The sequence below is a fragment of the Perognathus longimembris genome, chromosome 14 (genome assembly GCF_023159225.1).
Source record: "Perognathus longimembris pacificus isolate PPM17 chromosome 14, ASM2315922v1, whole genome shotgun sequence".
NCBI classification, from domain to species: domain Eukaryota; kingdom Metazoa; phylum Chordata; class Mammalia; order Rodentia; family Heteromyidae; genus Perognathus; species Perognathus longimembris.
The window spans coordinates 17,497,845-17,510,448 of NC_063174.1; the positions used below are offsets into that span (position 1 = coordinate 17,497,845).

At 37.5% G+C, this 12,604-nt stretch overlaps 1 protein-coding gene across 1 annotated transcript in view; it reads left to right on the forward strand.

Moving 5' to 3' along the window:
• LOC125362879 (Fanconi anemia group M protein-like) overlaps positions 1 to 12,604 on the forward strand; it is a 58,986-nt gene that overhangs the window by 31,448 nt on the left and 14,934 nt on the right. Inside the window, exons 12-18 of the mRNA XM_048361792.1 lie at positions 1,394 to 1,551; positions 3,616 to 3,771; positions 4,722 to 6,582; positions 7,103 to 7,111; positions 9,124 to 9,133; positions 9,578 to 9,650; positions 9,755 to 9,817. Coding sequence (XP_048217749.1) covers positions 1,394 to 1,551; positions 3,616 to 3,771; positions 4,722 to 6,582; positions 7,103 to 7,111; positions 9,124 to 9,133; positions 9,578 to 9,650; positions 9,755 to 9,817 — 2,330 coding nt within the window. The remainder of the gene's footprint in view (positions 1 to 1,393; positions 1,552 to 3,615; positions 3,772 to 4,721; positions 6,583 to 7,102; positions 7,112 to 9,123; positions 9,134 to 9,577; positions 9,651 to 9,754; positions 9,818 to 12,604) is intronic.

A 12,604-nucleotide genomic window follows, 5' to 3' on the forward strand; every position in this document is an offset into this window, starting at 1 on the left:
ACAATTCTCAGATTTCAGCCTTCTGAGGAGTTAGGTTTACAGGCATGAGCCTCCTGCGGCCAGTCACACTTGAGTTTTGAGTTTGTTCTTTTGTTGCACTGTTTTTATCTGTGAAATTGCAAATGCTTAGTCTACTCATCTGTCTTACCTGGTTTTGTTTTGCTTTTTGTTATTGTTAGTTTTTTCTCTTGAGATAGGTTCCTAATCTAGTGAACTTGATTCAAACATGCCTGTCATTATATAATACTGCTAAATCTTTGGTTAAAATCAGGCATAAATGAAATGATATCCAAGTCTGTTTTTTTACAATTTTCTTGCCTTTGTTAAACTTGTAATAGCATAAAAACTTAGGTTGGATACATTGTTTATAGTGATCTTTGTTATTAATGCGAATATTATGTTTAATAATTATTTCCAAACTGTTACTCAGAATGTATGACAGCTTTCGTTAGTAATATTCTAGAGCTTAAACTGGATACCAGTGGCTTGTGCTAATAGTAGCTACTCATGAGGCAAAGCTCTAAGGGTCATGGTTTTAATCCAGCACAGGTAGACAAATTCTCAATAAATTTTTTTTTTTTTTTTTTTTTTTTTTTTTGGTGGAGCTTACACTGAGGGCCTGGGAACTATCTCTAAGCTCTTCTGCTCAAGGCTAGTGCTCTACCACTTTGAGCCACAGCTCCACTTCTGGTTTTCTGGTGGTAAATTGGAGATAAGAGTCTCATGGGGACTTTTTTTTTTTTTTTTGCCAGGGTTGGCTTTGAAGTGCAGTCCTCAGATTGCAGCCTCCTGAGTAGCTAGAATTAAAAGCATGAGCCACCAACTCCCAGCCTACTTTTCTAGTTTTAGTAATTCATTCTGCCAAGATTATGTGTGTATATGTATGTTCTAGACATTCTTTGCACATCATCCTACACCCAATTACTATATAATTCTTCTGGACATTGTGGTCTTGTCTTTATTTTTTTTGCCAGTATGAGTGTTGATACTCAGAATCTTTTGCTTACTTAACTGCTTGCTCAGTCTGCTAGTGTTCTACCACTTGCACTCTATATACAGCTCTGACTTCTGCTGGATGTTTTGTACTTTTTTGTCTAGAGTGACAGATTTTTAGGGTGTTTTGTTTTATTTTGTTTTACTATAATTTTATTCATTTGATTTTTTTTGGGGGGTGCTGAAAATTAACCTCAGTACCTCTGCATGCTAGGCAAGCACTGGACCACTGAGTCATAACCTCAGCCTGACAAATTATAGTTTAAAGAAGTGGAACCAGTGGTTTAGTAGATGTAAATACACATAAATGTAAATATACATAAATGATTTGAGTTTATAGTGTATGTCTTTTGTTTGTCTTGCAGTTATTTTAACCTCTATCAATTATTTGAATTTGTAGGAATGAGTCATAAAAATTCAAGGAAAGATTATTTCTTAACAGAAGAAGAATTTAAAACATGGAATAGACTCTTCAGATTAAAGGACAGTGATGAAATTAAGGAAATAACCCTGCCCCAAGTTCACTTTCCATCTTTACAAGATGAAGAAAACAGATCAGTAAGTTGAACATGTTTTTAGAAGGTTTTTTTTTTTTTTTTGTCGGTCATAGGGCTTGAACTCTGGGCCTGGGTGTTGTACCTAAGCTCTTCAGCATTCTGCCACTTGAGCCACGGCACCACTTCGGTTTTCTGGTGGTTAATTGGAGATAAGAGTCTCATGAAATTTCCTGCTCAGGCTGGCTTTGAACCGAGATCCTCAGATCTCAGCCTCCTGAATAAACCAGGAGACTCTTATTTCCAGTTAACTATCAAAAGAAAAAAGAAAAAAAAAGCTGGATGTGGAGTTATGGCTCAATTGTTAGAGCACTATCCTTGAGTAGATTTGCTCAGGGATAGCACCTAAAGCCCTAAATTCAAGCCCCGGGACTGATAGCATAAAAATCCCACAAACCACTATTTCTTCTTCATTTTGTAAAGGAGTTTTTATTAGGATATGCTAGGTGAAGAGGGGAAGTTTTATTGTGATATTTCTATATATACATATAATATGTTCCATCAATCTCATCCTCTCTATCAGTTTCCTTTACACTTCTTCCTTGCTTCTTAAAATAATTTCAACTTGTTCCTTTTTCTGTCATCATGTGTATATAAAGTACTTTGACCATAGTCACCTTCATTCACTCTCTATCGACCCTTTCCCCTTGGGCGTAGATACCCAACTTAGAGCCTTTTACTTTCCTATCATTCATTCTTCTCTCTCTCTCTCTCTGTATATGTATGTATATACATATACGTATATATAGAAAATGTAGAGCGTATACAATAATCTTTTTATAAAAATTATACCTTTTTCCCTAATTTTCTACCATGTAAATATTTCCAAAGAGGCATACTCAGATGGTTATAGCTTCACTTTGCAACATAGCAGTGTTTTTTGTTTTTTTTTGTTTTGTTATTTCTCCAGTCCTGGGCCTTGGACTCAGGGCCTGAGCACTGTCCCTGGCTTCTTTTTGCTCAAGGCTAGCACTCTACCACTTGAGCCACAGCGCCACTTCTGGCCATTTTCTGTATATGTGGTGCTGGGGAATTGAACCCAGGGCCTCATGTATACGAGGCAAGCACTGTTGCCACTAGGCCATATTCCCAGCCCCATAGCAGTGTTTTCTTGACTGTTTCCTTTCTTTGAGATTCTTTTCAGTATTTTACTAACATAAATTATGTTGTCTTGTGCATCTTTGTACAAGCTTATTTTATTTCTTGAGAATATTATTGTGTTTTTATATTATAGAAGCAATATAAATGATTGGCAAGCTTAATGAAAGTCAAGTGAACTGATCAAAGGTTGCATATTGTTGAGGGAGCTGGATAAACCTCAGGAAGATTTATTTTGGAAGATTTACAGGGCTTGAAACAGATAACTAGGATAATTTTGTCTTTTATTATCAGGAAGGTTGATATGGCTGAGGTATGAAGAGTTTCAGTATCATCTAGAGAATTTGAATGCCTACTTGTTACCTTGTGAGGTCTATATCTAGCAAAATAGTACTTTTGAAGCCTTTTCTCAGACATTTTCTCTTAACATAGAAGTGTGTAAACAGAAATATGGTCAAGTTGTAACATATGACATTTTTTTTTAAATAAAAATTTTATCCAGGTGCCAGGGACTCATCATACCTCTAATTTTAGCTATTCAGGAAGCTGAAATCTAAAGATCATGATTTAAGGCAAGTCTAGGCAGGAAAGTCCATGAGACTTGTAACTACCCAACAAAAAGCCAAAAGTAACGGCTATGGCTCAAGTGGTAGAGTGCTAGCCTTGATCAAAATGGCTTGGAGGCAGTGCCCAGGCCGAGTTTAAGCCCTAGGACTGGCACAAAATCAGTCAATCAATCAGTAAGTTAAGAAATAAACAAAATTTTCATTTTAAAAAGACATCTTTATATTTTATAAAATTCCCTTTTTCTCCTTAGATACCACTTGTGAATACTTTAATGAATTCTAAGTATGAGTGTTAGGATTCATTATCTACATATTATTTAAAAATATTAGTTTGTCAAAGTTCAGTGTTTATATTTTCATTGTTCATATGTATATACTTGGTGATTTTTAAAAAATCAATCCAGACAGAAACACCAACTGCTGGAGTTCATCAGCTGTCTCTCTCTGAGTGGAGAGTGTGGCAGGATCATCCTTTGCCTACGCATCAGGTGGACCATTCAGATCGATGTCAACATTATGTAAGCATTATGCAGATGATAGAAGGAATGAGACATGAAGAGGTAAGAATTTACCATTTGCTTTCAGTTATTGGAATGGCAGAATGAAGCTAGAATAATTGCCCTTCAGTTCTTAATGTGAAGTTGTTTTTTGTTAAATTAATGTACTTTATTTCTAATATAAAGTGATGTACAGAGGGATTACAATTACATGTATCAGGTAATGAGTACATTTCCATTCATAGTGTCTTTTCTGTTCCCTCACTCTCTCCCAGTAATTTGAAATTTTAAGGTATAAAATTAGTATAAGTAATTATAGCTAGAAATATTTTGTTTTTCAGTAGAGATTTATGTCATCTCAATAAGGAATCTTGTCTTAGAATCTTGTCTTAGAAGAAATAGACTTAATTAGAAGAATGTCATCTTATCAAAATTTTAATATACCTAATTATTTGTAAAAAAGGGAAATATTGATTTCTTTCTTTTGCTTCTTTTCCTTTTTTTTTTTTTTTGCCAGTCCTGGGGCTTGGACTCAGGGCCTGAGCACTGTCACTGGCTTCTTTTTGCTCAAGGCTAGTACTCTGACACTTGAGCCAGAGAGTCACTTCTGGCCTTTTTGTATATATGTGGTGCTGAGGAATCAAACCAAGGGCTTCATGTATACGAGGCGAGCACTCTTGCCACTAGGCCATATTCCCAGCCCCTCTTCTTTTTCTTTTTTCCGTTTCATCAGTGGTGGAGCTTGAACTCAGGGCCTGGGCCCTGTCCCCTGGCTTTTTGCTCAAGGCTAGTAGTGCTGGACCACTTTGAGCCACAGCTCTACTTCTCATTATCTGGTGGTTGGAGATAAGAGTCTCAGGGACTTTTCCTGCCCAGGCTGGCTTTGAACCACAATCCTCAGATCTTAGCTTCCTGAGTAGCTAGGATTACAGGTGTGAACCACCGGCGCCTGGCTTAGAAGATATTTTAATATAAAGTAAAACTCATGAAGATTTCATGTTCCTTCTTTACAGGGTGAATGCAGCTATGAATTGGAAATCAAATCTTATTTACAAATGGAAGATGTTAGCTCAACATTCAGCATTCCTAGGAGTGAATATTTTAATCTTGCTAATAACACAACTACTGCTCACAAAAAATCTTCACTAGCCCAGAATATAAATGAAGACAGTTTGTTCTCAGTGATGGAATCTGATGAAGAATGTGGTGAAATAGTTAAACAAACTCACACCCAAACTACTGATAGCAGCTCTCTAAAGAAAATATCCTGTAAAGAAATGAAAAAAGATGAGCATAAAAGAGAAAAGAATGATGATATGCATGTTTTAGATACTGACACAAATTTTAGTGGTGAAACTGTTTCTCAAGCAGACTTACCAAATGGTAAAAGGATGTTAGGTTCACATAGTATTGCCAAAACATGCACTCTTAATCAGCCAGGTGTGTCATCACTGGACTGTCAGTTAATAAATAAAGCCACCACTTCATTTGTGGCAAGTTTTTTAGATTCTGGTTATAGTAGTTTCAATGACGAGAAATCTGTTCCCCCTAACTTATGTCTTCTATCTGAAGAAGAGCTTTTTGCCATGAGAACAGAGGAACAATTTGATATTCATTACACATTTACAGAAGAGGTTCTAGCTAATATAGACAGATTTTTATCTCATTCTCCCCCGCCCCTCAGTGAACTCTCAGACTTGGAATATGATGTTGCTAAAAGTATTACACTTGAAGATTTGCATTCTCTATCATATGAAGAACATTCACAAAATCTTAAGTCTGCCTCTGTGATGGCACATGTACTGGAAGATTCTCAACAAAATTTAGAATTAGATTCAGATAAACTTAGTCATCCTTCTGTAAAAAGTTCTTTCTTTGGTATGACTAATCATTGTAACTCCAACAAGTCTTGTTCCCATGACTGTGATAATATAATCCGCAAAAATATTAAAAATGGTGGAATGCACGTAGATGCTGCAAAGAATTTTGTTGACAAAAAAACCTGTGATGCTGACAGCAATGACTGCCCAGAATCCCTCTCTGACCACAGTCTGCTACTATTTGAAGATGATAATGAAGAGTTTAATGGTGCTCATCTTTCTCCCCGGAGTGGCAAGGGCAAATCTTCATGTGTATCAGAAGAAATACCTGTTGGTGAGATGGCTCAAATCTCACATTTCTTAATTTCTGATGAGCTTCTGCTTAGTGATGATTCTGATCCCCAAGATCAAATCATCTATGATACTAACAGTTGGAAATCTCGGGAAAATCTGAAAGATATACATGTGGAAACACCAAAGGATGAACATGTTTTTGATTGTTCTAGAGATTTATTTTCTGTTACCTTTGATTTAGGGTTTCATAGTCCAGAATCTGATGGTGAAATAGTAGAACATTCATCAGATAGGATTAGCAATGGACTTTCTGATGATGTATATAGAAAAACTTTAGATATTCAGGAGATAAGGAACGCAAATTATGTTCCAAATCAACATGGAGATTGTGTTGAAAATTTTCCAAGTGGAACCGTACCTACTGTAGCAAGAGAAGATATTCCTAGTCCAAATTTTGTACGTTTTCCAGTGAAGGCAGCAAAGTGTCCAGAATTTATGTCTCCTCATTCTGGTAAGTTTTCCTTGCCAGCTGGAGAAAAGGTTATGAGTACACCACTTTCTGAATCAAAAGCATTGAACTCATTTTCTAAAATAAAGAAAAATATTCTTGAGACACTAGATTTCAGTAATGAAAAAAGTGTTCCACAAAGTTTCAAAAATAAATTGAGTTTAACTTTTGGTGATTCAGAATTTTCTCTAGAAAAGACTAAAAGCAGTGAACAAAATCATCTGCATTCATCATATCATTACCCTGCTGAAGGTAAGATACCATCTTTATAAAATCCCTCTTTCCAGAATAATTGCTCTAGAAATATGTCTATGGTTTTTCAAATGTACCAGTGTATGGTACATATGTATATCAGGCAGTAGTTGGTATATAATATTTTTCTTAAGTTGATGCTCACTGATATAAGATTTTTATCTTCACATGATGGCAAAGGTATGGATATACAGTGAAAAATACAAAGAAATATAAAATTTGGTCTTATTCCTTGGTTGTAAAACCTAAGTAGATATGTGACAGGCATCTAAAACATAACAGTAAAATGTGGAAGTATCTACCACATAAGTCAATAAAATAGTGGTTGTTTAGAAAGTTTAGAGCATAGCAAAATGTCTAATTAGATTAGATTGGAACAGTTTCATATGTAATATTGATTTTTCATTTTAGCCCCTTAGAAACATTTACAGTTTAGATATATTGAATATAATAAAGCCAAATGCTGGTGGTTCACACCTAGTTACTTGGGTGACTAAGGTTGGGAAGATCAATGTTTGAGGCCAACTGAGTAGAAAAGTTTGTGAGACCCCCCTCCTTAATGGAGAATTGGGTAAGTTGGTGTGCCCTTGTTATCCTAGCTGCAGTTGGAAGCCTAACATAGGTGGACTGTGCCCACACGTTTAAGTAGGAAGCAAGACACTATCTCAGAAAAAAGAAAACAGGGCTGGAGGCATGGCTCAGAGGTCAGAGTGCCTGCCTAGCAAGTGTAAGGGCCTTATTTCAATCTCATTACTGCCAAAAGACAAAACAAATGAAAAAGTGCCACTAAAAGATGAGTTGGTTTTACAGCTGAGCCCTGTATTTAACAATGGCATTGGGGCTGGGAATATGGCCTAGTGGCAAGAGTGCTTGCCTCATATACATGAGGCCCTGGGTTCGATTCCTCAGCACCACATATACAGAAAATGGACAGAAGTGGCGCTGTGGCTCAAGTGGCAGAGTGCTAGCCTTGAGCGAAAAAGAAGCCAGGGACAGTGCTCAGGCCCTGAGTCCAAGCCCCAGGACTGGCAAAAAAACAAAAAACAAACAACAACAACAACAAAAAAAAAACAACACACAATGGCATTATTAGGTATTTGGAATATAGAAGTTCTCATATAATAGAAGGAATTTCTGAGTTTATCTGGATAGATATTTACTGGCATAGTATTTGAGAGAACAAATCATTATATGGATTTTAGTTATATAATAGTGTCTAATAACTTACTCCCCACCCCGAAAGCTTTGGCATTAAATACCATTGTCTTAGGTGGAGTGGGTCAGGAATTCAGGAGTTGCTTAGCATAATGATTCTGGCTCCTGATTTCTCAGGAGGCTTTAGGAAGGATTTAATATGGAGATGCAGTCACCTGAAGATATGACTGGATGGCAAGGTTCTACCCAACATGGCTTTTCCCAAAGATGTGGGAAAAAGGTGAAATGCCTTCAGGAATTCCTGGTCCACAGCAGTCCTGAATTTTAGCCAGTTCAATTAGAAGGTCTCTGAGTAGGACTTAGAGCCTAGGGATATTCTTCATGACTCCACTTCCATCCTTTGGATACTCAGTGCTTTCTCATTATAGCTAGTTATCGTTATTCATAAGGTTTCTTACCCTGATTCCTTTGGAAACTATTGGATTTCTTTTTCAGTTGCATCTGGCTGCATTTTCTTTCATTATAATTCTGATAAATATTTAAGGATCTCTTGGTAATCTTCTTGGATTTCAGTCAATTAAGAACTTTCTGGCTGGGAATATGGCCTGTGGCCAGCACCACATATATAGAAAATGGCCAGTAGTGGCGCTGTGGCTCAAGTGGCAGAGTGCTAGCCTTGAGCAAAAAAAGCCAAGGACAGAGCTCTGGGCCCTCAGTCCAAGGCCCAGGACTGGTTTAAAAAAAAAAAAAAAGAACTTTCTGGCTGGTCACTGGTGACTCACGCCTATAATCCTAGCTATTCAGGCAGTTGAGATCTGAGGATCATGGTTAGAAGCCAGCTTGGGCCGAAAAGTCCATGTCCATGAGACTCTTCTCCAATAGAATCTACTAAAAAAAAAGCTGGAAGTGGTGTTGTAGCTCATGTGGTAGAGTGCCCCTTGAACCAAAGAGGCTCAGGGACAATACCTAGGCCCTGAGTTCAAGCCTTAGGACCAGCACAAACAAACAAACAACTTTCTCTTTCATCTTGGGTGTATACTGAGGACAAAGCATTTACAGTTAATACCGGTAACGACATGATCTGGATTTTTGCCAGTGAGTATTAGAAAAGAAACATTTGTTTGTTTTTTCATTTCCTCATTGGCACTGTTTTATTTTTAATGTCTTTTCACATGCTGATTTTTGGCCTAACTAATGAGAAACTTACTTAAAAGTGAATAATGATTTTTAAAAAGTGCTATGGCCTATTTTAAAATGTCATAGAACATCTTATAGTTTTTCCTTTTTCTTTTTCTTTTTCTGCTGGAACTGGAGCTTGCTAGCCTGGGTGCTACCCCTTAGCTTTTTCTCTCAAAGCTAATGTTCTGGGATGGGAATGTGGCTTAGTTACCACTAAGTATACTTGCCTAGCATCCATGAAGCCCTGGGTTCAATTCCTCAGTACCACATAAACAGAAAAGGCTGGAAGTAGAGCTGTGGTTCAAGTGGTAGAGTGCTCGCTTTGAGCAAAAGAAGCTCAAGGACAGTGCCTAGGCCCTGAGTTCAAGCCCCAGGTCTGGCAAAAAAAAAAAAAAAAAAAAAAGCGCTGATGTTCCATCACTTGAGCCATAGCTCCACTTTTGGGTTTTTGGTGGTTAATTGGAGATAAGAGTCTCATGGACTTTCCTCTCCTTGCTGACATTGAACCTTGATCCTCAGATACCATCTTCTTGAGTAGCTAGGATTGCAGGTATGAGCCACTGGCCCTCAAAACTTCTTTTCAAAAGTGAGATTTCTAGAAACATTAAACTTACGTCTATTGACCAGATTCTTTTTTCATAATGACAGATGAACTCGTAAGTAGTGAAAGTGACGATGAGATTTCCCTACGAAAAAGTAAAAAACCAAAAAGAAATGTTTTAAAGTCCCCTGAGGTGAGTCATTCATTAATTACAATAATATAATTATATGAAAGGCTCTTTTTTCTCTTAAGGACTTTGTGTTACATTTACTTTATCTGTTTATTTATTTAATGTAGGATCAGAAGAGTAGTGAAGGCGATTCTCCTGTTCATGCTGTCAAAAAGCGCAGGGTTCTTGTTGTAAGTAAATCAGAGACAATATATAACAATCCATATTCTTGTAGGATAAAAAAATGTACATGGAAAAATATGGAGATATTTGGTCTTTTTTTTCAAATTTTTCTTATCAAACTGATGTACAGAGAGGTTACAGTTTCATAGTTAGGCATTGGATACATTTCTTGTACTGTTGTTACCTTGTCCCTCATGCCCCCCTCCCTCCTCCCCCTTTCCCTCCCCCCCCCCCCCGGAGGTGTGAGATATTTGGTCTTAAAGGTATATAAATAACAGAAAAATTGATACTATATCCTAAGTGGCTAAAAATTTTACCTCTGGTACTTTTCAGAGATATGTGTACTTTAAACTTTTCTAAGCAGAATAATAATAAGCATAAATACTAATTTTATACTCTCTTTAGATCCTTAGCTTAGGTCTTAAGCTTCTGGTTTGCTTGCTGAAGGAAATCCCTTAGTTAAATCCAAAAGCTCATGTCACAGTTAAGCAGGGGATGACAGAATGGAAAGTACTGTCCGCAGAATGAACTGCTTCAAGAAAGCCTAAAGGTGGGAAACAGCATCTTCATATTGTTGAAAAGACTGCAGTTCCAGGAAGTAAAATCAGAAGAAAGTCTGGGTCTGCCTTTGGAAGTCTTTGGTCTTCTATTTGATTATTGAAAGGATAATCAATTATTGAAGGAAAGGAAGGAGTCCATAAGGAGGCTTAGAGCTTGGGCTTTTTATTAAGTGTACCACAAATTTTAAGAAGACCAAAAGGGTATAAGTAAGTTTGTTGTTGGACATGTTTGGGTTTGTGGATCTGTGGGAGTCTTAAGCGTCAATGGTGACTCCATGAATCTGAGCAGTTCTTGAGACTAATGATACTCACTTGTCATCTGCTCAGAGGTTATAGCTAAATTTTGAGACTTTTACTTCTGGTTAGCAGAGGAGATGATGGCAAGTTCTTGTATCTCACTAAAGAAAGAATGCAGGGATAGATACAGGGAAGCCTTTAAGAAGCAGATTTATTGATTTAAAAGCTAGATTTTTTTTTCTTTTTGTACTAGTCTTGGGGCTTGAACTCAGATTGAGCACTGTCCCTGAGTTTTTCTTTTTTTCCCCTCAAGGCTAATGCTCTACCATTGGAGCCACAGTTCTACTCAGCATTTTGGTGGTTAATTGGAGATAAGAGTGTCTCTGTCTGAGCTGGCTTTGAACTGTGATCCACAGGTCTTATCTTCCTGAATAGGAAGGATTACAGCACACAGTTGGAAAAGTGAGATTTTATGAAGACAGAATTGATTATAAAGTAATAGTATATCGCCAGAGATAATGTAGGGTAGGCAATCTGACCAGATAGTCATATGCATTGAGCTTCGCGTCTTTCGCATTTTTGTACGTAGGATTTAATGGTCATGCTATATGAGAAATTGTAGAGTTTTGTAGGAAATTGAGGGCAGGGAACAGAGACTTTTACCTGATAATATGTTCTTAGAGCCAAGGTGTGCTAACTTGAAGATTTGAACATGAAACTCCAACTATAGTGAGATATAAATGAGGCCTCTGGCTAACTATTAGAATTGGAAAGTGTTGGAGTCATTGCTGGGGACTGCTGACCACTGTATCAAGTAGTCTCACCCTTAGTCAACCATTATTATGGACAATGGCAGAGCAGACTGAAAAAAATGTCCCTCAATATGAATCTACTCTCATTCTTTGGCTCCTTTGTGTTACTCTCACTTTCCTTTCCTACCTGCCTTTCCCATTTCATTGTGTATTTTAATTCTGTAATTTTCAATCTAGAATAATTTGGCAAAATGAATTCATATCTCAAGTAGTCCATCTTTTTCCCTTTCTTTCTCTTTTTGGCAGTGTCAGAGTGTGAGGGGATTGTACAGGGGTTTCAACTCAGGACCTTGAGCTTCCTAGGCGTCGAGCATTCTGTCATGGAGCCACACTACCACTTGTGTTTTTCATTGGCTCCTTTTAGACTAGGGACTGACTGACTTACTTCCCACCCAAGAACATACCTGGGCTCTGATCTGCCTTTTGGCTTTCTATAGTAGCTGGGATGATAGATACTCTCCATCTTCCCTTTGTAATGACATTTTCTTCTTGCCCTTGTCTCAGTCCACATTCTGCGCCTCCTGCATAGCTTGAGATAAAAGACACATACCACTGCACCCAGCTGTGGCTTGGGAAGCATCTCAGAAAGGTTTCTGTCTGCTGGCTTAAACCTCAATCCTCCCAATGTTAGCCTGCCGAATAGCTAAGATTCCAGGCATGCACCAGCTCCTGGCACAACCAGTCCATCTTAACCTCATTTATTCATATAAAACTTTGCTAGCATGAAGTTTATTTCACTTAGCATCATCTTATGTATTCATAATGGTATAACTATTGGGCTCTTGTGATCCTCTCCTGTGACTAACCTAAACCTGTGCTAATTATTCCCTATGAGGGAGACCATAGAGTCCATGTTTCGGTCTGGCTCACTTCACTTAATATAATTTTTTCCAAGTCCTTCCATTTCCTTATGAATGGGGCAATGTCATTCTCTCACAGCACAATTTGTTATTGCTAAAATATGGAACCAACCCAGATGTCCCTAAGCAGATGAGTAGATCAGGAAAATGTGGTACATCTATATACACAATGGAATTCTATGCCTCTACACCCTGCCCTATTTGTAAGGAAATGGAAGGACTTGGAAAAAATCATACTAAGTGAAGTGTGCCAGACCCAAAGAAACATGGACTCTATGGTTTCCCTTATAGGGAACAATTAATACATGTTTACGTTAGTCATAGCA